At 44.7% G+C, this 26,658-nt stretch overlaps 1 protein-coding gene, 1 long non-coding RNA gene and 1 other non-coding gene across 3 annotated transcripts; 1 reads left to right on the top strand and 2 right to left on the bottom strand.

Annotated features, from left to right (window-relative positions):
* Positions 1-531: 531 nt before the first annotated feature.
* LOC111589845 (small nucleolar RNA snoR1) lies at positions 532-622 on the top strand. The gene has a single exon (XR_004851677.1). It is a non-coding gene; the product is annotated as a small nucleolar RNA snoR1 (small nucleolar RNA).
* Positions 623-6,683: 6,061 nt separating this feature from the next.
* On the bottom strand, positions 6,684-11,708 carry LOC542451 (cysteine protease 2). The gene is made up of 8 exons (NM_001112009.2): positions 11,437-11,708; positions 11,188-11,309; positions 10,964-11,085; positions 9,972-10,045; positions 7,852-8,116; positions 7,473-7,604; positions 7,184-7,319; positions 6,684-7,069 (listed from the first exon to the last, which is right to left on the bottom strand). Exons 1-8 carry the CDS (start codon positions 11,628-11,630, stop codon positions 7,032-7,034), a joined length of 1,083 nt encoding a protein of 360 aa, NP_001105479.2. The 5' UTR covers positions 11,631-11,708; the 3' UTR covers positions 6,684-7,031.
* Positions 11,709-14,181: 2,473 nt separating this feature from the next.
* LOC100276630 (uncharacterized) lies at positions 14,182-15,066 on the bottom strand. The gene is made up of 2 exons (XR_556164.4): positions 14,871-15,066; positions 14,182-14,788 (listed from the first exon to the last, which is right to left on the bottom strand). It is a non-coding gene; the product is annotated as an uncharacterized lncRNA (long non-coding RNA).
* Positions 15,067-26,658: the final 11,592 nt, after the last annotated feature.

Genomic DNA, 26,658 nt, shown 5'->3' with positions numbered 1-26,658 from the left:
TCTGACTGATTCTTCTCCTTACCTGCTTCTCCCAGTGTGGATCTCGGCTCTCAACGAATTTCATGGGGTTGTTCGTAACATCTGACAAGATCTGTGGTGGCTGTTTAGGTGCTGGATCCGTAGTGGCGGCGGCGGCCATGGACAAGAGCATGCTCGGCGACCTGGATGACCTCCCCGAGGAGGACAAGATGTGGATGGCCGCCATGATCGACCAGCTCCAGATCCGCGATAGGTTCGTGCCATACCAACTCGAGCCCTCGCGCTAGCCCCCTACGCCACCTACTCGAGCCCTCGCGCTAGCCCCCTACACCACCTAGCCGTTCGCCGAGCGTCGAGTCCTCCCAGCCGCCTCCTGCTCGTCGCGACCTGCAGGCCTCGGTCATCTGGCGGTGTTCTTCCGACCTTTCGTACTGTCGCTCATGAATCCCGTTCTGTCTTGAATTTGCATGCAGTAGCTAGAACTAGAATGCCTGCGAATTAGTCTGCCTTCTGTTTTTATTCATCGGAGCCAGGTTACGATATGGTGGTAGTACCTGTGATGAGCACTGCTTTCTTCTGACACCTCTTGTATGAGCAGGGACTTTGTTCCCTCCGTTGAGCAGATTCAGCAATTCTCTGAGCTCCTCCCTCACATTTTTTTCTGAGCTAACCTGGCCATTTGCTCCGTCATTTAGCATTTTATTATGAGTTTGTGAGATCGCAGGTCTTTACTTTTTCTTAGATGACGCCGACTGTGCTGTGACGAGCTACTCCTTATTTCTGACACCTTGTGTGAGCCTTGAGCAGATTAGCAACTCTCTGGATCGTCAATTTCGTTTGCTATTCTTTACATTCCCTTTGTTCAATTAGTGAATTTGCAGCAGATTAGCAACTCTCTGGATCGTCACATCACGCTGTGAATGAGAAGGCAATTCTTTTCTGATGATGTTGTGCTTCAATATGTTACAAATGACATGTTTTTGGATTATTTGTTGTCTACTTTTGTTCGTGGGTTGGGAGCATGTGCGCTATATCTTTCACCCATATTTCATTTTTTTGATGATGATGTGTTGATGTAGGAAACCTTCAATTTGCCGCCTGTTTCAATTTGCCGTCGAGGAGCAGGCCGGCGCTATTTCTCTCTTGATAATTTTTACTGAGCCCTTTGACTTATAAGAAATAACCACACAAGTTTGAACCATTTGTTCTCCTGGTTATGAAGTGTCCATTTCTTGCTCGTTTCGATCTATTCATTATTTGATTCAAGTCTGCAACACCGGGAGGCGAGAAACACCTCTACACGTCTATAGCCGGAGATGACGGAGGAGGCGCTGGAGCTCCTGTGCGAGGTGGTGCGGGACACGTCGAGCTCCTTCACCTCCTGGCAAGGCCCCGTGAGGCATTCCTGTCACCTCTTGATCCACCTCCTCTTCATCGTTCGAGTTACCGCTGGCCCTGCTCCCTTAGCTCCTGTTCGATTAGCCCTGCAGGCAAATCTCGACTGGCGTGTACGTCCTCTTCGTCGCGTCTTTGGGGATAGATGAGTCTCATGCCTCATTTGCGACGACAGTATGATGCCGAAGCTTGCCCCCCAATGAATGCACCTATGAGGTTACTTCAATTGACGCATAACAGTTAAATGCTATGCAGTTTGGTGTAATGTTGAAGTAATGTAATGCGAACTGTATTTTGCTAGGTTTGTGTCAGTGCAGTTTCTGTGGTATGGAAAAAAATTGATGGGCTAAATTGGAGATGCAATCCTTTTTGATGAATTTACTTCATCTACTATGTTTTGTCCTGAGAGTTGCCTCCTCTAATAAGTTTCTGTCAGAACTTGGAAGCATTTTGGTATCCAGATTGATCAACTTTGCCTCTTTGGTGTATAGTCTTATGTGCTAAAATGTGCAAGGAACTGATACTTTTACCCTTTTTGTGTGTAATATAAAATGTTGCCTGCATAAGTTGTGAATTAGCAATATTTTACTTTAGACTAATCAAAATAAGATTCAGCATTATGATGTACATCAAAATACTTTCGCTGAATTGCTGCCTTTAATTGCAGTCAAAAATATGGTGTGCCATATTTTAGTCCTTTGGCATACCACAAAACTGGCTGGCAATCAAATACGCCCTTAGTTTTATCTGTGACTGGTGGGCCCAAATTAGATGTACACACACACACACACACATATATATATATATATATATATATATATATATATATATATATATATATATATATATTTAGAGACTAAAATGCAACATGTCACTGCATATTTCTGTGATTTATTCAATCAAAAACCTTTACGTGTGAATATTCCATTTTCTCCATCAGTATGCAGCATATTATCCACATTCTCCTTATTTTTAGGGGTTGAATGGATGATTATCTGATAAAGTTTAGCGCAAAATTTTTGAATAAGACAAATGGTCAAATATAGCATCCTGGAGTCAACAAATCCATTGTAATAAAATAGGCTCGGCCCAGCGCGGCATTGGCAGATCGGATGAAGCGGGCTCGGCCATCACGACGTTAGCGGATCGGATGAACCGGAACGACTGGAGCTCGGCCCACCGCGGCGTTGGCAGATCGGAAGAAGCGGGCTCAGCCCAACGTGGGGTTGGCGGATCGGATGAAGTGGGCTCGACCATCGTGGCATTGGCAGATCGGATGAACCGGAACGACTGGAGCTCGACCCACCGCGGCGTTGGCAGATCGGATGAAGTCTACATATTTCAATGCATTGCCTCTTTATTGACTCTGGTTTTTATATATAGAAGCCTGAACGACACCAACATACATGGACTGATGCGGAAGAAAATGCTCTATTTGAATTTGCTGGGATAGTTGCAGGGGCACTATCGTATCAGGACAATAAAATTGAATTCTGCAAACGTGTTGCAGTCCTGATGAATGAACGTTTTCAAGTGAATCATAAAAGCTTGGAAAGATGTATTCAGCAGGACAAATGTTATAGTTTTCCCAAAATATATATTACCGGTATTTACTTCTGATCTGATTGTTATTTCAACAATCATTGAGTCATTGTCATATGGATGAAGATCCTCTGACCAAAAATTATAATTAAATATTTCCATGCAGGTGATGTATGCTGCATTAGATTCTGGTAACTATTTCGTGATTCCAGGCCCCACTCAGAAGCATTTCAGGTTGACAGATTTATTGCTAAAAGTTACCATGAAGATGTGAAGATTAGCCTGCATGTGAAGATCAGCTTTATTGCTAAAAGTTACCATGAAGATGTGATTGAATGATTGACTCAGATAAGTATGTCAACAACAACTGCTTTACAGTAGTCCTTTAATTCGTCAGGTAAAATAGTTTATGTTGCCCTTCACTAAGCCAGTCTGGTCTGGTCATAGAGTTTCCATACTTGTCTATGATGTGATAATACCGGCAAACACTATGATTGAAAACTCTATAATGTACTTCTTATTAAACTCCAATTGTAAATATAGGTTTTATCTAGGAAGCGCTTCTTATATAAGCTGCACACATAGAGTAAAAGGACTGTGATTGAAAACTCTATAATCTACTTCCTCTTAAGATTTAATTGTAAATATAGGTTTATCTGGGAAGTGCTTCTTAGATAAGCTGCACAATTAGAGTAAAAGCACTGTCAAAATAAGCTGCTCTGATCCAGCTTCTGTTTTTAGTACAAATGAGAGTGGGTGGGAATAATCCAGTCCAGAATAATCTGCAAAAAAGCATTTCGATTAGCTGTTGGTTTCAACCTATTTTGGCCATAGGCAGCTTATAAGTTGTACCAAACAGGCCCTAAGCCCATCGAGGTCTAAGTTAAAAAATTCAACTTTGATAACCAACAACTAAAATTTTATATATGTTGACAACACAAGTAGATTCATTATGTAAAATTATTTTTACAACTTATAGCTTTTTTCATTTGATATAGATATTTCATGTCATTTTTTTGGTTAGAAGTTTGACTTAGGACAAATCCCATTTTTGTGATCGTAGTATGAATGTTTTGTGCTACTGAAGACACCATGTTTAATTTACTTCGTATAAGGAATTTTATTTTGATATATGCAACTTAAATATAGTTGCTTTGCTTTACCTTTATAATGCTCAAATTATATGTGTTTTTCTATTGTAAACTGATTTAGCCATGTAGCCTCTCCCAAATAGCTTCGACACTAAAAGGTTGGGGAACAAATAGTACATATATTTTCTGTTTGTATCTGTGTTCTAATTCGTTTAGAGTTCAAATTTGTTCATATCCAAATGCTCAAATTCGAAATATATGATGTGGATATCTATTCATATCTTGTCCGACCAACTGACAGTATTCAAATCTAAATTCAAGAATTTGATAACCATGTGTGATAGCACCTTGTTCCTGAGACCTTGAACAGCGAAAAGGTTTTGTAAGGAAAATGGTTAGTTTCACTGAAAGCAACAGAGTGCAAACATTAGGTTTCCTTAGGAAAACATTAGTTTCAGTGAAACCAACAGAGTTAAAGGATTGGTTCCCTTAGCTAAGAAATTGGTTTGTTTAGAGTGTACTTAGATGTTTACTCATCTCTCTCTCTCTCTTAGTGAAACCAACATAGTGAAAGGATTGGGTTCCCTTAGCTAAGAAATTGGATCGTTTAGAGTGTAGTTAGCTGTTTACTCATCTCTCTCTCTCTCTCTCTCGTTTATTTCTTTTGCCCATTTAGCTTTCGTTTTCTTTCTTAGCCACAACCGAATACGTTCTTTTGCAGGTGGGTAATTGAGCCACCTTTGGAAATCGTCGTCCCCGCAAAGCGCACTCCATGGCCTAAAACCACCACCGGCTTCCATCCGAGTTATTGGATGACAAGCAAAAGCTGGAGGATAGGCACTTGTAAGAGGCAACAAATCGTCTCGGCCCCGAGGCACCACGAAACGGAAGGGCGACCCTCAAGGGCAAGATAACTGATGGAGAACGCACTGGCATTGTAATGTATATCTCTTGCACCCTGCAAGAACATGGTAGGAAGCATATCGGGTTACTCTGGCGTGGCTGTGTTTTTGTTCTGATGTTTTTGCTCTTGTGGCGATGGTCCACGCTTGGGTGTGTTATCTGTAGAGTGCACATTTCTAAAGTAGCTGTACCTGTTGTGTTGTAATGTAACTGCATTGGGAACTAAAAAATGGGGGCTGGATTCTGGAAGCCTATCTATGCTTGTGAAGGGAGGACTGAACGCTCTTGGGTGCTGCAGCACGGGCTGATGGCTGGTTGAGCATATGAATCTTCTCTCAGGAAGAGATTCCTTCTTTCTTTATTTTGTTATTGTTACTAAGGACTCTCAGATCAAATCCATGTGTGTTGAGTGAGAATTGAGATGGGCAGGGATTACTCCAAATCCCTTTGTTTTGGATGGGGACTTGGTTTGTTTTCTCCAACAATTCCAGCCCGCCCTGATTGTCTGTCTAAGGCCATGGTTGTACTGTTGGAGACTTGGTTTGTTTTACTGGCATGAAACACAGACTGAGACCCTGTACAAGGAAATATAAAAAACTATAGGTTTTCTTGTGTTATCTCGCCGATTTCAAAGCTAGATTGTGTAGCAAATAGCAGATCATAGCCTAACACACGATCACACATGTACGAGTTGAGGGCTGAGGCCCTAGAATTCTAGGGACTCTGTGCGGTTGGCCCATTTACGCTGGGTCATGTAGGGGCCTAACTCTAAGGCCGTTTTCAGCAGGACACCCAATATAAATGATAAAAAAGTTCATATCCGTAGCTTGGCCCATCAATCATGTCGCGGAAAAGAAATGTATTACATGTGTATTACAACTGCAGTACATGGGGCATCAATCCATGTATTAGAACTGCAGCATTTCGAATAACTGAGTTTAATTCGAAACGAATAATTTGGAGCAGATGCCACGACAGTTTCATAAATAAATAGTCTGTAAGGCACAAACCGTCTAGATAACCATACAACAAATTGTCTACTTTGTTGGTGCAGTACATAAATATTGTGGTATTTTTCTCAAAATAGTATAACACATATTTGTACATAAATTATTATGGTATTATATGTTTCCGTTGCAACGCACGGACACTCACCTAGATATCGACAAAAACTTGTGTGATATGTAAACGCAACAGATAATTTCCCTTATATTTTCCACACGGATTTTGCATATTATAGTGATGTTTGTTGTTCCGTATCAATGTTTCATACAAATCTTTTACTTCCGTCGCAACGCACGGGCACATACCTATAACAATACAACACACATATGTACATAAGTTATCGTGTTATTATACAGTTCCGTTGCAACGCACCGGCACTCACCTAGTGATTACATAAGTTGGTATCTAGATAAATGATAGCTAGAGAAAGATTTTATTTTTAGCTAAGATGAACTCTATTAGATGGTTATAGTGATATTGATGCGGGTACATTTTACCCATGTGTAGACAAGTGGTATGAATAATATCAACCCATACTCATACCCAACGGGTAGAGGTTTGTACCCATTAACATACCCATGGGTAGAGAAATCATTCCGTATCCGTCTTCATATCAGGTAAAACCTGTCGAGTATTAAGCACCCATTGCCATCTCTAGATCTGCATCCGCCTTCATATCATGTTTTCATATCAAGTAAAACCGTCGGGCATTCGGATTCCCATTGTCATCTCTCTAGGTGCGATGTGCCATGCGGCCCATCCCTGATGTGATGCCAACAGGTCGTGCTTATATTAGGTCCGTGCTGAGGACGGTCCGTTTATACATACGATACATTATGTTATAATAAGAAATCCCAGGCTGCACCATAACGATCAATGCGTATTTTGTTTCATAAATAAACTGTCATACACACGTATGAGTAGAGTACTTCGGAACCCCAACTGACAATCTACCTACACAGTCGGGGAGACGTACAAGCAGGGGTCCGGTCAACTCCTTCCCTTCATGATTTTCTATTCACAAACAGAGTTTCCGTTCTGTATAACCCATCGCCAAGCTCAGGTTAAACATGCATTATTGATGCCAAACAGACCATGTAACACTTCGTAAGGGCCTCATGCGACAATAGGGTAGGATGCACACGTAGCAACACCTGCATCGTTTAGGGTCAGTCAGTATCGTGTCACTAGTGCTAGAGCACCATACCTGAAAACACAAGATCTCTTCTCGTTCTTTATTGTAGCGAGGAAATGCATGGAATACTCACCGCACATGTTCTTGCCCATTTCCATCTTGAAGTAACCCTCATCACCCCAGTCAGCGCCCCATGAGTTCTTGATGAGCCAGTAGGGTACACCATCTTCGACACCGTAGCCAACAGCCAGAACAGCGTGGTTCACATCCTAGTAACGCAAAAGAATTCATAAATTCAGATCAGAACAACAGGATAACAAGAAGTCCTGGCATGATAGGATAGGAGCGATTCATAGAGGAACTCTACATAAGCAAACCATAGATAAATCGTAGGTTGATGACACAAGGATACTGCAACTGACCATCGGTGTAGTTCCACAATGGTCGCTAGTGTAAACTCCGCTCTTGTACAGCCTGAAACCAGTGATCACCTCGAAGGCAACACTAACTGGGCGAACCAGACCAACAGCATCCTTCAGTTCATCCTCAGCACCCTAACCACACCAACAGAAATAGTATGAACTATTAACTCAGAGTAGCTAAGGGGGTGTTTGGTTTATAGGGACTAATTTTTAGTCCCTCCATTTTATTCCATTTTAGTTCCTAAATTGCCAAATACAGCGTATTTGGTAATTTAGGGACTAAAATAGAATAAAGTAGGGGACTAAAATTTATCTCTATAAACCAAACACACCCTAATTGTAGATAACACTCTGCTAAAATTTAGGATGAAGTTCTCACCAGGGTGATGTTAACCGAGTCCAAAACCTTGACTCCAACATTCTCATTCTTAAACTTGCAGATTCCATTGACACCTTGGTAAGGGTAAGATTCCTCAGTGTCAAGGCCACCATTGTATTTGATGTATTCAAAGGCCTGGGATGGAAGGCCTCCGTTGCATCCGAAATTGTTGAATGCAAAACCACAGTCAATAAGCTGTTGCTCAGAGAGAGAGATGGGCTTGCCAGTTGCCTGGGTATATGCAGCCTCAAGTGCACCAGTAGTGCTGCCATAATAAGCATCAAACGAATTTAATTATTTTTATGCACGACCCCCTTTTTCTACTCTCAGAACATGCTATAATGGTCATTTCTATGCAGAAGAAAAGATAAAGAGTGAAAAGAACATGTAACACGAAATATAAGAACGTCTAATAACTGTCTGCTAAAAATTATCTGAATTATATTCAAATGCTTAATTGCTTAAGTTTCTGCACCTCAACATTCCATGAAAGCTCTCCTACAGGTTTACCCTTTGCCTCTTTGTTTGTGAGGCATATCTGATAATACAAATGTGCACTACTTCAGAATTGATGTATAAGTGCTAGCTAACACTTTCTTAGGATCATTTCCTTTTCCATGAAGGCTGTTGGCCAATCTTATTTTGGCTACAGCCTACAGTTTGAAACTGGATACCAGTGAGAGAATCCAATGGTAAAAATGATATTTATTCAGATTCACTGATATAGGAATATCAGAAGAGAAATGAAGACATTAAATCAACAAAATCCAAACTACATGTAAACTCTCTGAATAAAACTTTATTAACCCTGCAGCCTGAATTTGTTCTCATATAGATTGGCATGAATCAAGGAAGTAACCAGAGTTTGCAATGCTCTGACAATTAAGAATATAACTTGGCTTCTTATCTCTGAAGTGGTTTGTTTCTCTATCTATGTACCAAGTTTGCTTCTCCCAGATTTGAACTGTGATTTTTTATAATTTTTTTGGCAGGCCCAGAAGGATAGTATATAAACACAGAAATGTTTGAAAACACAAGATGAGATTGATACTAACTTAACTATTCACTATGAATAAACAGTCTCAAGGATATTGTCTAATAACCAACTTTTATTACAAGGGATCACATTTATTAGAGATTCTGCTCACTATCATGACTCAAATCTGATATATTAATTTGTTACTCGGAACGACTGGACAATTAGACTTGCATTGCTTTACATATTAATTGATCTTTTTAAAATTCATCAGGCAAACTTTTTCATGGAGGTCTGCATTACACTATTGGATAGTAATGTATGTCATATGACATATTAGCTTGTGTGCATATAAAACTTCATAATGCATTAATATGAAATGGAAACTATTATTTGAAAGTAAATTTAGTTAGCAGGAAACATGAACAGCTCCAAAATTGATCAGGTCAACTAACCGGGACATTTGAATGCAAAGCATAGAGAGGCCAAGAGCTAAGGTTGGTTAGTTGATCCTGATCCAATTATTTAATTGTTTGCGTGTCTCACGAGTGCATTAGTTTAGGTCGACTAACTGGGACAGATCTGAACGTGATCCAATTATTTAATTGCTTGCATGTCTCACGAGTATAGTAGGTTTTTATCAATCACTGGACATTTTTAAAATCTCTTTCGTTAAAAAAAACTCTGGGACGAAAGATATCAAGTACTACTCCTAGCAAAAATCAGCTTCAACAACAGATATATCTATTTTTTTACACAAAAACATCAGATATATCTATCACAACCCATCCTGGACCACACCCAAAGTAGTTTTAAATTATTTATCAGCATGGTTTGAATGTGCCCCACCCTGATTACTTTCAAGACCATGATTGATTTAAAGGACATGAAGACGATGCAAGTAATTTGGATACAGACTCCAATCTGTACTTCCTGTCGGATCCCATCTGCACCTTTTACTGGTAAAGTAAGCATGCACCAAACACAACCATCATTGACATGATTCTCATATATTATTACTTTTTAGTACATTAGAGAACAAGGTAAACCAGTAATAACATATGTTCCATCCAGTTTCCTCTAGGAATGATATATATAAGAAAAAAGAGAACGAAAAAGTGGATGTTGATTTTTCAGTAGTTACCTGAAGGTCCAGCATGATCCACAGTGGCCCTGGTTTTTCACTGGGCTCACAATCCCATCCTCCCTCCAGTCTTTCTGCAGTAACCAGACCAACATCACATACACATTTCACATCATAATGCCCAAAAAAACTATAGCATCCAAGACTAGTTGAAGTATTAATTTGTAACCACGTCACATGGCTCAGAACTAGTAAAGCAACGCCTTGCAAAACTGCGAAAACCACTATTGGACTAGTAAGCATGTATCTCACAACTGCTGTTCTATAATCATTAAAGATACATGGTTGCTAACAAGGCACCAGCTAGTTAATTAAGGGGGTGTTTGGCAGACCTCGTGAGGGGCTCCTTGAGGGGAGCTGGAGCCGTTTTGGAGAAGCTAATTTGTGGCTCCTCAAAAGCAGCTACGGCCCCTTTGTATTTCACTGAAAATGGTTCTTCCTATAAACTGTTTGGTAGGGCTTTTGTTTTTCGCTGAAAATGGCTCTTCCTATAAATAGTTTGGTAGAGCTCCTCCGGGGAAGCCGGAGCTGAGAAAGAGCTCTCCCAAAGAGGCTCTAAACAATTTTGCGGTTTTGTTGGAAACATAAACCAAATTTGAGAAGTTCCACTGTTGCAATTAGTACTGCAAAGAAAGGGACCATTAACTTCATCATGTGATGGGGCCAAGGAAGGAAGTGGCTGAAAAACATTGCTTGTCATGGTGGGACCGGCAGAGCAAATAGGCAAAAGCTAGAGACCACAAAGCATGAAAACAACGAGAAAATACTGCAGCCACAGGCCCACAGACAAGCTGCGAACCCCCCTGTAAAGCGGTAAAGCCTAAATAAACTGAACCAACACAGGGCCGTCTCATGCCGTTACAAATGAAATCACAGTACCAACGTGGCTACAACCTACTCGCCTGCCCGTTTGGGAGTCAAAACGTTACGTTACAAGACAGAGAGGATTATCTGTGACGAGTGACGACCGACGAACAGCTTTGGTAACTCACCGTCTCCGGCAGCGCAACGGCGGCGGCGCGCATCCGGTGGTTGCCGGTAAGCGTGGCGGAGCAGTTCTGGGCTGCGCCGAGCCGGGTCGCACGGAACTCCTCCCAGCTCATGTCCGCGAAGCCTGTACACCAGCCACACATAACAAACATATGAGAATCCGGGACGCGCTGAAGCCCACGGTTACAGATTGGGGCGAGGAGGACTGAGGCGGTCAAGGTCATACGGTTGATGCCGAGGCGGTAGGAGAGGCCTTTCCGATTGGTGGAGCGGACGAGCTGGAGACTCTCGGAGAAGATCCTGAACCGCTTGTGGACCTCCGCCGCGCTCTCGTAGCTCTTGCCGTACCTGTATCGCGAGACGGCGGCGGCATAACCGCAGAAATCGTGAGGCCATCATGGAGAATGGAAACGGGAGGGCGCACGGCGGCGGGGTTTGGACCGCTGGCCGCTGGATTAGGTGACTGGGTGCTCACCTCACAGCGAAGCGTGCGAAGCGGAGCGCGTCGCGGGTGCGGCCGAGCGCGGCGAAGACCGTGGACTCGAGCGCGGAGGCCGCGCGGTCGGTGACGGGGCGGATCGGGTTCGAGTCCGCGAAGCCGGAGTTGGCCGCGGCGGCGGTGGCCGCGAGGGCGACGACGGCGAGGACGAGCAGGCGGCGTGGGGCCATCTCGACGGCGGGACTGGCAATATTTTACTGGGTTCTGTGAGGGAGTAAGGCGAGAAGAATGGCCTGCTGGCACGAGCGTCGGATGTCCGGCACCACCCGGCTGCTATATACTGCGTTGGGCCCCTCCATTCCGTTTGATAATTTTTTCTATTATGAAGTCCTACTATTATCCACTGTTTTTTATGGCGTTAAATTTTATTTTCGATGCTTTTGTTAATCACACTTGACACAGTCGTTTGATCGTCCAACTTAAATATCAGGTAACTACATCTATTAAAAAAATGAGAAACATCAGCGCGTTTCAAACGAACCCAAACAGACTCTCGGTTCCGCGTTCCAAAATTGGTGCAGTGCAGTTGTTTAGATCCATTTTCCATTTACACTTGCGAAGCAAAATTCGTAGTATACCCTTGCATGCAGACAGTGACAAAACCAACCGTGACGCCATTGGTGACGCTTGACTGAGCATGATTGAGCTCGGAGAAGGAGATGCTGATTGGGCCAGTGAGAAAGTAGTGAAGATGACGCGGCGGTGAATCTAGAGAATCTATTCCAATTTTCAAGGCATGGCCGCATGGGAAGATATTTTGCTGCTGGGGCTGGGAGGCGACGACCGCTTGGGATTGAGCCACTTGCCGCATTGAATGGAGCGCACAGAAACAAGACGACGGCGATGGAGCAACGTCTCGGACACTACAAGCGGACATTGCTGGTGTGCCTCTTTGGGTGAAAATTGTGCTCATGACAATTGACAGCGTAGAAATCGATTGAGTGCTAATACCATTTCTCAATGATGATTTCATAACACTACTTTTAAAGCTGTCATATCAGTATCTGTATTCAGAGTTTCACTCCTCATGAAACTCTCTCCCTTTTTTATGAAACCCACTCATATATCTTTTTATTAGATTGCATATTATGTCATCATGTTTGCTTAGTTGGCATGCTATTTAACAAGAATGAAATACACATAAAACTCCCACTAAGAATGACTAACAATATACGAGAAACTTAGGGCTTTGGAACCTAGGGTAAGTGGTTAGGAACCAAGTCAGATCAAGTGACCGATGATGCACAAGAGTGGGTAGACGACGTGTCATGCCTGGTTGTAGGCCTCGTAGAATCAGGTCGCATGGCTTGGGATGATCTTAGATTGAGGCTATGGCTACAAACCTAGCAACATCTTGCCACCATTATTTAGGAGTCGCTTCTCCAACATCATATATACACTAGGATATTGCGGTGGAGGGCCTCCACTACATCGAGAGCTTGTCGGAGACAAGATGTTGCTACGAGATGGGGGTGCTCGTTTGCAGAGTGCAGCAAAGAGGGATGGATGGTTATGAACGTTGGATATAGATCTAGTGGCCAGTGTTGTGGTTTGTACATGTTTGTCCGAGGCATACAGTTTGTACTTGATCTGCCGCCAAAAAATTAACATGACTATTTACACACGATTTACACTGAACGGTTGGTTTACACATAATACGTTCTCTATAGCTACTTATATAGCATTCTTTCGTTCAACCGCCACAAGATTTGCCACGAACAGAAGATTTTTGTGCTGGATGTGGGAGATAAGATACTTCGAGTGAGAGTACTTGCTCGATACACGGCAACGGCATCATTCTGAAAGTAGAATCAGAAGGAATATTCTCTATAGGTGAACACGTCAGTTGGATGTTACGTATTATTTATATTACGCCCCGTTTGGATCATTGGAATTGAATTCTATTCTAATAATAGTAATTTAGGCATATATCAATTAAGCTAATTCAGTTTTATACAAAATATATTTGTATACTATTATTAGCAAGATATCGAAGATATTTATGTGCTATATTTTTACTATAGAGGAGTGAGATGAAGAGTGTCACGTAAGTTACAGAGTAGAAACAAATTCTACTACTGTATAAAATCATTTCCCATCCCCCACCCCATGAATTTGAGATAGACTAATATATGAACTTTGGAAAGTGGTGGAATGTCAAATTCCAAACTAAATAAGTTACTTTATTGAGTGAATTTCAATTCCTCTAAAATGAAGGGATCCAAACGCCTCGTTATGTTAAATTAAGGTTGAATCACTGGATTGTCTTGGTGCATGTCCAGAAGACCAGAAGTATCAGCGACCGGGCATCCAAGGACACGTGGACGGTATCGGCGAGTTACCCGCCGCTACGGTGCATTCCGACCGTAGCCATGCATGGCGTAGATATTTGTCGACTGGCAACCGTATGCAATAGTTCTTGGGATTGCAAGGTCGCCATCCAAGTGTCAGCATCATGCCGTTTGTTTGTAGAGCTATTCCACATTTATCTCTGGGAAAAAAGGTACCTGAAAATCACACCTGCTGGGCCCACAGGATAATGTTTTCTTTACTTACGCCCAAGATGGAACATGGACTGTTGCAAAAATAATTGCTCACCATTTTTTCCATTTGAAGAGACGACTCTATAACAAATCTCAGTTTAAAAAATCATTTGGAATTTGTCTATTTTCACGTCTAGGTCTAGTACCAATTATCAAAATATGTATATTCACACCACGGTTAATACCAATGGACAATAATAATGCTGACCAGGCTAATATCAATTATCAAAATGTGTATACCACACCTAGTTTACACTATTACAAAAAAAAGTCTTTACAAGTGGTTGAAAACAATTTTTTCTATACGGTGTCCATGGGCGCTACCATTTAAGAGCTTGAGAAAATCTAATTTTAATCAAGCGGTGGTCAAGAACCATTTGTACAAACACTATTTTTAGAAGCAGGCTCTTACGTAGACCGCTTGTAAAGGCCCATTTAAAAATAATAAAAAATTTGTGAGCCTGGATCTAAACCCGTCGACTCCAGATCCAAGCTCGTCAAGGTTAGGTTGTCGTCGCAACTAATTTTGTCCATCGTCGCCACTGGGTTTTCTTCACCATCGAGTTAATGCGTCGTCACCCAGATCTAGTCGCCGCCGCCAACGACCCGCTCAGATTTGGAGGCGTCGCCGCCGCCGAGGAGCCAAGCACAATGCCTCTGCTTGAGCTCCACTATTGTCATGGTCGTGGAAGGAATGGCGCCAAGTAGAGGTCGAGACCAGTCATCGCTGGAGCCACTACCATTAGACCCACTATAGCTAGAGTCAAATCCACACCATGGTAGACCTAGCAGAGATGGATGGAAAAGACTCAGAACGAATCTAGCCAAAGAACAAAAACAAGGAGGGTGAGGGTCGGGGATGTGCACCTGGTGGTCGAGATGAAGGAGGTGGGATGGTTCATGGATCCTCCATCGCTTGTTGATGTTGCGCCATCGTTGTATCTCCTCACACCGCAGCTCTTCAGGGAAAAGAAGGTAAGAACAGGAAGAGGCGGCATCATGAAGACTTATTAACTAGGGTTATTATAGAGGTGGCGTTGTTGGTTGATTTTATATTTGCAATGGGCCTTTTGGTGGGTTGTTGTGTTGTGTTTTTTTATGAGCAGTTTCTTAAGAAATCTCTTGTAAAAATTGTTTTTTAGAAGCGGTTCAAGAGAACTGCTTGTAAAAAACCTAGTTTTACAAGAAACTGTTTAAGAGGGCCATATGACTAAGTTATTGGGATAAGTGACCAATCGAGAAGTTTTCACTAGAAGGGAAATCACAGTCACCAGAGTCCATATGACTAAGATATTGGTCTGGCGGGTCTTAGACGAGTTGAACATCATGATGTATGAGTAGATGAATAATTGGGCGATCGGATGAACAATGAATAGTAACTATGAACGATGAATAGTGATTATGAACGAACGATGAAGGATGAATAGTTTGTATGCACGAACGATGCACGATGAATAGGGATTATAAACGAATGATGAATGATGAATAGTTCGTAAGAACGAACGATGAACGACGAATATGGATTATGAGTGGATGATGAACGATGAATTAGGATTATGAACAACAGACGAACGATCGAATAATCGAACGATCAAAAGATCAGAATTTCGGCAACATGACGGATGAACAATAACAATGAATGGACGAACGATCGAACGAACAAATTGTGAACATTTGAACGAAAGATCGAATGAACGACCGAACGATCCTTATGCTTGTGTTGTGCGTGTGTGGGAGTGGGAGTGAGTTGCCATGAAATGGCTTGGGATGGCATGAGGGAGCCTCTTCCCCTCTATTTATAGCCAAGGTGGGGGATTAGGGGAGGAGGCAAGGATTATTGGGAGATAAGCATGTATTAGTTGTTGTTGGGGGCCTTCGTCTTCCGAAGGTCCTCAAAAACATGATTTAACAATGTTTCTGGAGTATAATATATGAACAGGTACCTTCGGACTCGGATCAGAACCACAATGTGAAGAAGTACAAAGAATGCGAAGGTTGGCGCAGAGCCGAAGCTGTGCGCAGGGAGCTTCGGCATGATAGCAGAAAGGGGAACCGACTTAAAAGGGAAAAGGCTATTTAGACCTCGATGGATTACTATAGAGTCATTAGCAAATGTAAAGGGCATGAGTGTAATTTTACATGGGCTGTGTCCCGTGCCTATAAATAGATGAACAGTGCTCCCGTACTGTTCATGCTGACTTGGCATTTGCTTTTGCATCACGCTTGTACTTTTGCCTTCTTTCAAGCCGAAGGTACATTTGTAACTTGATATCATTTCTATTTTTCCATGATAACAAAATAGAAATGAGCTGATAATGATACACAAATGTTCATGTTATCTTTCACATTTCATGTGATTCTATTTTCATTATCGTATGCTGTAATGATGAAGGTATGTCCTTCATGACCTTCGTCCGAAGATCATTATATCCCAAGGGAAATAATGCTTCGATGGATGAAGGGTATTAGCGTTTAACATTCTTTGTGTTGCCTTGTTCTTAACTCATAGTATTTGAGAACAAGTCTCCAACATTGGCGCCCACCTCCGGTGAATCCTTTTTGACCACCTTCGGCAATCCTGACCTTCGTCATGCCACCGAAGAAAGCTTCAGCGATAGGGACTGTCGCTCTGCATCCATTGGACCCAAACCAGGAGACCCTTTCTCTTCGAGAGGTCCGAAGCCAGAAGAGGAAGGCCACTAGTCCAACACCCCAGGAGGACGAGTTGGACCAAGAAATCAGAAACATGGAGATGCTTCATCAACAAGTACAAAGGAAGAAGGAGAAGATGGCTCGACTAGCCGACCTTCAAAGGCAGATTGACGAAGCCACCGAAGAAGTACGCCATCTTGCTCAAGATGAACAAGAACGAAGGCCCCAACACAGGGAGCCTCATCAAGAAGGCTTGTTCGATGATGATGGATGGTATGATGATTTTAATCATGGTACCTTTACTTTTGACGATGCTTCTCCCCTGGCAGCAGAACTGCAGGCTACCCCATGGCCCCCATCATATAAGCCACCTCAGCTTCCGATGTATGATAGGCATTCAGACCCGAAGCAGTTTTCGATGAGTTATGAAGCAACTATATCTTCATACGGAGGCAATGCAGCTGTCATGGCCAAGTCCTTCATTATGGCAGTCAAGAATGTGGCTCAAACGTGGTATTCTTCTCTTCGACCAGGGACTATCACTTCATGGCAGAAGCTCAAGGACATGCTGGTGACAAGTTTCCAGGGCTTTCAGACGAAGCCAGTCACAGCTCAGGCTCTGTTTCAATGCACGTAGGATCATGAGGAGTATCTCCAGGCATACGTCCGAAGATTCTTGCGCCTGAGAGCACAAGCGCCTACTGTGCCCAACGAAATTGTCATTGAGGCCATGATCAAGGGGCTTCGTCCAGGCCCTACTGCCCAGTATTTTGCTAGAAAGCCTTCACAGTCTTTGGAGAAGCTGCTTCAAAAGATGGATGAATACATCTGCGTTGACAATGATTTTTGCCAAAGAAGGGAGGAAGCCTATAGGTTCTCTGAGATGACCAGGGGCTTCGGAGGGAGAATCCACCCAATACATGTCAGGTCAATCCACTCCTTCTAGAGTGACGACAGAGGAAGTCAACAATAGAGGCCACAATATTCCTCGCAAGCTTCGGGGCAGCAACAAAGCTATCTTCGGCCGCCAGCTCCAAGGGGCAGAGGTGCCAGGGGCTTTGGAGGAAGGTTTGGGGATCAACCTAGGAAAATTTATTGCTTATTCTGTGGTGAGGACAAGGGCCATACTACAAGGATGTGCCATGTCACCATTCAGAAACAAAAAGAAATAGCAGAAGCTGCAGCTCAGCAGAACCAGCCGAAGCAGGTCATGCATACTACTTCATATCACTCACCCTACATACCAGAGTATGTGGGTAACCATCCTGCAACGTCTGTTGCTTCGGCTAGTCAGCCGCAGGCATCCTGGCCACAGCCTCCACCTCCGCCACCACTACAACCTGCATATTCACGAGGCCAGCAGCCAGAAGGGAGCCAACAGACTCATCAGCAGCGAGATTTCAAGGAGGAGTCCGAAGCTCGCACAGTCAACAGTACTGTGCTAGAATCGAAGCATATCTACTAAGAGATATCCTACCCCTAAAATAGTTTTTACATTCGTTATCATTTCCTTTTTTAATAAGGAACAATCATTGAAAACCTAGTTCCTTTTGTCATTTTCAATTTACTGTAATAGCTTCGTTCATGCCATAGTATAATATATCTTCTCCACAGACTCACGAGGTTCAAAAGAGTCCCTGAAGCACAAAAGTCGTTCCTAAGGGAACACGGGGCTAAGAATCACATTATAAGTTTCACAGAAGCTACAAAAAGTCGTTCTAAGGAACGCAGCGTAAGTTTGTTGAAGCTACAAAAAGTCGTTCCTAAGGAAGCGCAGTGTAAGTTTTCTGCTCAAAAGTCGTTCCAAAGGGAATGCAGAGCCAAACACCGCCGAAATATAAGGCGAAGCACGAAAAGTCAACGTGAATATCGCTGAAATAGAAGGCGAAGAAGTTCAAAAGACGTTCCTAAGGGAATGCAGAACTTACAGCGAAAAGTCAGCGCTGATACACCGAAAAATAAGCGGTGAAGCCGAAAAATAAACGACAAAGAGATTGTGTATTACACTGTGGGGATGTGTGTCTTCGGCACAAATATCATTTTGCATAGCATAACATCATCACATCATTTCGCATAACATAACATCATACATCATATTGCATCAATGGCACAAGAAGGGGATACAATATTGACCTTCGGAGAATGCTTTGAAAAAGTGAAATTGTGCTAAGGCACAAAATAAGTTTTGAAGAAATACAGCTTCATCAGCTCTGATACGGAGGGAAAAATCTACTGTTGATGAAGCATTAATGTTTTGGCGACACTTGGAGGATTCTTTACGAAGCATTCTGATGTGGAGGAAAAAATCTATTGTTGACGAAGCATTAATATTTTTGCCACGATTGGAGGATTTTTTATGAAGCATAAAAGCTGTTCTTTACGAAGCATGAAAAGAAGGGAAGGTGTTTTTTCGCCGAAGGCTCAAAAACGGTATGTACATAAAAGTTTCATGCATCGCAAAGAAATGAATTACAAAGTCATTTATATATTACATTCAAAACCCATGAGCACCAAATATTACAAGCATAGTCTAGCAAATATTACATTCATATTCTAGAAATGTTTATACAATAGCTATTCTTCTTTCAAAACTCTATCTGCAGCTTCGGTCAGCAGTTGGGTAACGACTTCGTCCATAATGGTTTCGACCATGCTAATAATTTCTGTTGATTCCTTTGCCTCTGGGTCGGCCAGTGACTCGAAGGGCTCTGGAGGAGGAGATAGTTCAGCTGCCGTAGAAAACGTAAATCAGTTCGAAGTCATAAAAATAAACAATAGAGTTAAAAGCTATTAAGCAATACCTATCCGCCTTTTGAGTTCCACAGCTTTTTCAGCTGCTTTCGTTGCTTCCCTAGCATCATGAGTATCTTTTTCGCTCTTCTTTATTATTTCATGGGCCATCCCTCGGCCACCATTTTCACAGATGCCAGTGAAGAATTTTCCACCAATTAAGCTTGCTTCGGCCGAGGGGTCTTTCGTATCGTCAACAGAGAAAGCAGCTTCGGCTTGGGCCAGAATTTTCACATGTTCGCACCCTGCTTTCTCCAAAATAGCTGCAACTCCTCTTGGACCAGAGAAGGCACAGACGTCCCCGCGGTTGCTCAGAATTTCTTCAAAAGCTTCGGCTTCGTTGCTGATCCACTCAATTGGGCCTTCGGGGTCGCCCCGTACGAAGTTATCTTCACTTGAATATGCGCCAACATTGGCGAAGCTAGTTTTTATCTTTTTCACACATTCTATAGATTTTTCAAAACATTTTTCTTTTGACGCGCGAAGTTCTGTAACTGTTTTTTTCTAGTAATTTTTCCAATAATCACTGGCATCTCGTTCAGCTTCGGCAACAGCGCACTTTAATTTTGCTTCAGCCAGCTGTTTCTGAAGGTCTTCAATTTCACATTTCTGGGCTTCAGCTTGGGCTTTGCAAGTAGCTTCGTCTTCTTTTATTTTGCTCACCATTGAATTTAATATTTTATCTTTTTCAAGACCTTCGTTCCTTAGTTCAATTACTTCGGAACGAAGGTTGTTCAGAGCTATAGTGCATCCTTCGTCTTCGGCATTTTTCTGCGCCCTGAGGACATTGCTAAGAATCAGGCCCTGCAAAAGAAGTGCGGTATTGAGTATAAACAAATAAAAAAAATCATTTTTAAGTACAAAAAATTCATTCTCACACCTTTATACTATTATATGCTAAAATGTCGGCCAATTCATCTTTCGATAGTACCGAAAGCCCGTCTTCTAGTGTCGAGAATCTGAAGCTTCTGCTCATCTGCCGGCAGACAGAAATCTCCTTGCTGTCTGGGAGACAATACAAGAAATCCTCTTCTCTGCTGCCGTTGAATACCAATGCCCCCTTTGGATATTTCAGCTTCTGGGCATAGTGTTGAGCTTCTCGTTTTTCTTCTTTAGAGAGATTTTTTCCCGAAACATGACGGATAATATATTCAATATTCTCTTTCAAAGCTTCGGGAATAGGAGCGGCAGATTTTTCAGGCAAAATTTGTTCTATAGCTTCTTCCTCCGCTGCCTTTTCTCCAATTTCCGAGGACTTCTCTTTGGTGGGCTCTGAAGGCCCAGTTTCAGCGTCAGCCCGGCTCATTGTAGCTTCGGCTTCGGTCAGCTTTGTCTCGTTTCAACCTGTGTTTTCGAAGCCTTGGCAATTTTTCTCGGAGTAGAGCTTGAAGTTTTTATCGTCTCCAGCACATCTAACACACTAGCTATTCTTTTTCTCTTTGGGTTGCTGCCAGATCTTTTTATATCTTCGGCGCCTCCACTCCTACCGAAGGGCTTAGAATTTCTGATGTTTTTGTCTCTTCAGTTCTCGGTTCTTCAATTTTGTCAGCCTTCGGCATTGCAGCCGGCTCTTCAATCCTCTGCGTAAGGGTAGGTCCTTTGGCTTCAGTAGTCGAAGAGGTCTCACCGCCAAATTCAGGCACTGTGGCCGGTTCAATGTAGCGCGGTCGGTGAGTAAGAACCTTCACCTTTTTCCTCTTCAGCGTGGGCTCGCTTGGAGCAGCTGAAGCAACATCCTTTCCAAAAGTTGCACCCTTTATTTTCTGCCCCCGCGGCGGGTACCGATAGTCAGGGTACACAAATCCAATAGCATCAAAAACCCTATTCAGTCTTTTCTTTTTTCGGCTCCCGAAGGCCGCGGATAATGCATTATCTTCAGACTTGGAGTATGCTCCAAGTAGTTCATCACTAGTATTTTCAACACATTTCAGCCAGTCATCGTTTGGTTCGATAAATTGGTCTCTAAACCTAAAGGTATATTTCAATCGAACCAAACCACCTTCGCTAGGGTTGCTGATGGTCTCTTTTGGCATCTCTCAGTTGTCTATCAATGGCCATATCCTGTAGGCCACATGTTCTTGGACTAAATCCCTTGTCCCGATGAAAGAGCAAACTATGTCGAAGGCCCTTCGGCATCCTTCGGCTGATTCATCAATTTCTACCTTCGGTTTCCGAAGGCCGAAGCGGGACCAAATGGGGCGCATGATGATCTCTGTAATATCCGCCCTCGCCTTTAAATCATTCTTCACATAGAACCATTCTTTCATCCAGTCTCCAGGCCATCTCTTCCAAAAAGTTAGCACTGGGCAGCTTGAGCCTGAGCGAGCAACGAAGCTATTGCAACCAAAATTGTTATGATACTGTTCCTTACCCCAGGGCTTCGTCTCATATGAAAGTTCGTGCATGCTACAGAGACATTTTGCACTTGGCTCCAAACCTTGACTCCTCACGGCCCAGACGAAGATCCCCATTCTGATAATTGCTTCGGGGGTAATCTGGTGAAGGAAAATCTCATATATCTTTAAAACTTCAACCACAAATCTGCTTAAGGGGAACCAAAGTCCAGCCTTGAAGAAGCTTCAGTAGATTACAACTTCATTTTCTTTAGGAACAGGAATAGTCATGTCTCCGTTGTCAGCCCTCACAATAGATATATCTCGAAAATACCTTCCTCTCATGTTATCAAGATGACTCTGTCTGATAGTCGATTTCCCGAAGACTGCGTGACTTGGCCGCCAGAGCCGATCTTCGGAGTCTTCGCCCCCACCTTCCGCATCATAACTGTCGCTGTCATCGGTATCTTCAGATAAGCCCTTGTTGGGGCGAAGGCAAAGACGCCACCCTTCGCTCGAGGCCTTCGCTGCAGTCGCTGGTCTGACAGAGACAAAACGGGCAGGGACACCCTTCGCTCGACTCGGCACCAGACGAAGGCCTGCGACAGCGTCATCCCACAGTGCGGCCTCGTCCAGCTCAGAGGCCCACGTGTGATCTGGCCCAGTGTAACGGGCCCTGCGTGGCCGCCGCACGTTACGAGCCTAATTTGTAAAGGCATCCCTGTAATTACAGTCTGTAACCCTGCTTTATGGGAATATTCTGGTGATAACCTAGGTAGCTGAGGGCACATGCGTCCTTAGCACAAGGCGCTGGGCGCTCAGGTACCTATAAATACCCCCGCACAGTGCCCGCGGGAGGCCAGATTAACAGAGCTATTGCCATCTAGCGCGTAACCCTGTTAACGTCACTGTTCACCCTTGTTGGCCCCCCTTGCGAGTGAGAGCAAGTCCCAACATTTGGCGCCCACCGTTCGTGCTAGGAGAAAATCACCCGCGATGGCACCCAAGAGAGCTAACCCGAAGGCTGACGAGGCTGCGAAGGCAGCACTGCTTGCCGCAAGAAAGGGCAAGGCCCTCGCCCTCACCCAATCCACCCACCAAGAGGCCACTGAAGACAACGCTCCCCGCACCTGCGAAGACGACATTCTTCGCACCTGCGGCCCTGAAGGACAATCGCAGCCACCCCCAGGCTTCGCCCCACTGGAGGGCGCGGACCTCACCGAGGATGGTGAGGTCCTCGGCGTCTCAGCGGAAGAACAGCTACAGCTGCGCGCCCTGCGCCTCAAGAACCGCAATCTCCAGAGGCAGAAAGAGATACTGGAGGCCAAGCGCCAGCGCGTGTCCGCGCTAGCCAAAGTGCGACAAATGATACGAGACAAAGAGCAGAAGGCCCAAGACCTCGAGCGGGAGATCGCGCTGATGCAGCGCGAAGGCCACCTCGGCCTGCAGCAAGGGCCACCCCTCCAGCAGCGCGCACAACTGGAAGACACGCGCGAAGGCCACCTCGGCCTGCAGCATGGGCCACCCCTGCAACACCGCGCACAACCGGAAGACCCGCGTTTCCCCCAGCGCGACCACACCTTCCAGCACGTCGCGCCATTCCAAGGGGTCAACTATCTCGACGAGCGAAGTCCCCTGGCACCACACCTGCAAGTGACGCCTTGGCCAACTAACTTCCGAGCAGGGACCTATCCCAAGTACAACGGCAGCACCGACCCGACACAATACATAATGAGTTATCAGGTCGCCGTTGCATCTTCCGGAGGGGACGACGCCACAATGGCGAAGTCCTTCATCATCGCCCTAGAGGGCCCAGCTCTCACCTGGTTCACCAGGTTGCCTTCACTGTCCATTGATTCCTGGAGAAGCCTCCGGGACAAGTTCCTGCTCAACTTCCAAGGGTACCGCCCAGACACCAACGCATTGGCCGAACTCTCGCTCTGCAAGCAGCTGGAAAAGGAGACTCTGCGGGAGTATTACCGCAAATTCTTAACACTCAAGTCACAGCTGCCCTCAGTCGATGACCAGATCGCCATCCACTACGCTATCAGTGGCCTTCGCGCCGGCGTCCTTTACAGCCACTGCATCAGAGATCCGCCCAAGAACCTCCAGGAATTATATCAGCTGTTTGAAAAGTACGCCAAATCCGAAGAGTTACACCAGCGCAAGGTTGAGTCCCAAAGGAAGCCAAAAGATGCTCCACAGTCCAGCCGCACGTGGACGAGGACTCCGCAGCCGGACTCCGGTTGAGACGGCCGCAATCAACAGCAAGTGCATAACATCGCCAACCAGCATCCCGCTGCTGACGCCCCTCGTCGCCAGGAGTATCCCCCCAGGGCCGCGGAAATGGTACTCGCGGTAGGGGTCGGGGGCGAGCGCAGCCGCCGCGCCGATTGTACTGCCTCTTCCATGGCAAAGACTGCGCCCACCAAACCAAAGACTGCCCAGAAACGAAGGCCACTAGAGACAGGATGGCACGGGCACAGCCTGCCGACAACCCCAGAGTTGTCGCGCACACTTACCAGCAACCCCCTCCACCATATATCCACGCCCCCGCCCCGCATCCACCGCACCACGCTTACCAACACCATCCGGAAGTACAAATCATACCTCCCCCACCCCCACCACCACACCAACAACATCAAAACATCCCCCATGCTCCAAAGCAGGAAGACTTCGCCGATCAGCCATATCGCGGAGTCATTCACATGATAACTGGGGGGTCCAGCACTGACTTCGACACAAAGCGGCAGAAGCGGGACCACTACCGCAGCATCAACCACGTCGCCGTCACCGGCCCCGTCGTGCAGACAAAGTGGTCCCACATACCGATAACCTTCGACGCACGAGACGTCGACCTACGCAGCGCCCCCACTGTGACGCCATGGTTATCAGTTGTAGCGTGGCAGGCTGGGACCTGCACAAAGTCCTAGTTGACAATGGCAGTCAGGCGGACATCATCTTCCTCCACGCCTTCGATCGCATGGGCATAAGCCACAGCCTGCTCAAGCCTTCGGACAACCCGTTGTATGGCTTCGGCGGCAAGGGCACCTTTCCTGTCGGTAAAATAGAGCTGCCTCTCTCCTTCGGTGTAGCACCCAATGCCCGAAGTGAGCAAGTAACCTTCGATATCGTGGACATGGTATATCCATACAATGCCATCATGGGCCGGGGCTCCATCAATAAGTTCGAAGCAGCCATTCACGGACTGTACCTATGTATGAAGATACCAGGTCCGTTAGGCGTCATTACGGTCCACGACAATCAACAGACTGCGCACAACATAGAGCGGGACTTCGTGCCCGGTCAAAGAAACGTGCACTGCCTCACGGCACAGCGCGAGGTCCCCGCGCCCGCCAGCCCAACCAATAAGCAGCACGACAAGGCACAGCTGCAGAGCAACGACGGGACCAAGACTGTCCCCCTCGATCAGGCCACGCCTAAGCAGACAGTCAATATCAGCGAAGACCTCACTTCGCATGAAGAGGAGAAACTCCTCTGCTGCCTAACCAAGAATAAGGATGTCTTCGCCTGGTCTGCCCTCGATCTGGTCGGAGTCAGCCGATCCATAATTGAGCACAGCTTGGGAATTGACCCTTCGGTGCGACCAAAAAAGCAGAGGCTTCGCAAAATGTCCGACGAGAAGACAGAGGCCGCCAAGGCGGAGGTGCACCGCCTCCTGGAAGCCAAATTCATCGAGCCCGTGGCTTATCCTACGTGGCTCTCCAATGTTGTAATGGTACAGAAAAAAAAGCGGGAAGTGGCGCATGTGCATCGACTTCACCAGTCTCAACAACGCCTGCCCAAAAGACAACCTCAGGAGCAAGAAATGGGATGACCACGAGGTGGTTAAGGTTATTTTGAGATCACTTATTTTCCTTAACCCTACTCAAGTTCAATTAATTCGTGGTAATCCTAGATACACACTAATGACTCCCGAGGAAGTAATCGGGAATTTTGTGAGCTTTGAATGTATGATTAAAGGCTCAAAGAAGATCAACGAGCTTGACGAACCCTCCACGTCCGAAGCGCAACCGGTGGCATTTAAGGCGACGGAGGAAAAGAAGGAGGAGTCTACACCGAGTAGACAACCAATTGACACCTCCAAGCTCGACAATGAGGAGATGGCTTTAATCATCAAAAGCTTTCGCCAAATCCTCAAGCAACGGAAGGGGAAGGATTACAAATCCCGTTCCAAGAAGGTTTGCTACAAGTGTGGTAAGCCCGGTCATTTCATTGCAAAATGTCCTATATCTAGTGACAGTGACAGGGGCGACGACAAGAAGGGAAAGAGGAGAGAAAAGAAGAGGTACTACAAGAAGAAGGGCGGCGATGCTCATGTTTGCCGGGAGTGGGACTCGGACGAGAGCTCCACCGACTCCTTCTCCGACGAGGACGCCGCCAACATCGCCGTCACCAAGGGACTCCTCTTCCCCAACGTCGGCCACAAGTGCCTCATGGCAAAGGACGGCAAAAGGAAGAAGGTTAAATCTAAATCCTCCACTAAATATGAATCCTCTAGTGATGATAATGCTAGTGATGAGGAGAATAATTTGCGTACCCTTTTTGCCAATCTTAACATGGAACAAAAGGAAAAATTAAATGAGCTAATTAGTGCCATCCATGAGAAGGATGATCTCTTGGACTCCCAAGAGGACTTCCTAATCAAGGAAAATAAAAAACATGTTAAGGTTAAAAATGCTTATGCTCTACAAGTTGAAAAATGTGAAAAATTGTCTAGTGAGCTAAGCACTTGCCATGAGACCATTGATAACCTTAGAAATGAAAATGCTAGTTTAATTGCTAAGGTTGATTCTCATGTATGTGATATATCAATTTCCAATCTTAGAAATGATAATGATGATTTGCTTGCTAAGATT

This window comes from Zea mays, chromosome 7 (assembly GCF_902167145.1).
Source record: "Zea mays cultivar B73 chromosome 7, Zm-B73-REFERENCE-NAM-5.0, whole genome shotgun sequence".
Lineage (NCBI taxonomy): Eukaryota > Viridiplantae > Streptophyta > Magnoliopsida > Poales > Poaceae > Zea > Zea mays.
The sequence above is the reverse complement of the archived record's forward strand: the minus strand, read 5'-3'. Positions and strand labels throughout refer to the sequence as shown.

What these genes read in the sequence shown, in the direction of transcription:
- LOC542451 (NM_001112009.2), bottom strand. Translation starts at nt 11,630, where the DNA reads ATGGCCCCACGCCGCCTGCTCGTCCTCGCCGTCGTCGCCCTCGCGGCC. An exon ending in TTCGCACGCTTCGCTGTGAG is followed by an intron (nt 11,310 to 11,436) that starts GTGAGCACCCAG and finishes CTCGCGATACAG; the next exon opens with GTACGGCAAGAGCTACGAGA. An exon ending in CCGTTGCGCTGCCGGAGACG is followed by an intron (nt 10,046 to 10,963) that starts GTGAGTTACCAA and finishes TGGTTACTGCAG; the next exon opens with AAAGACTGGAGGGAGGATGG.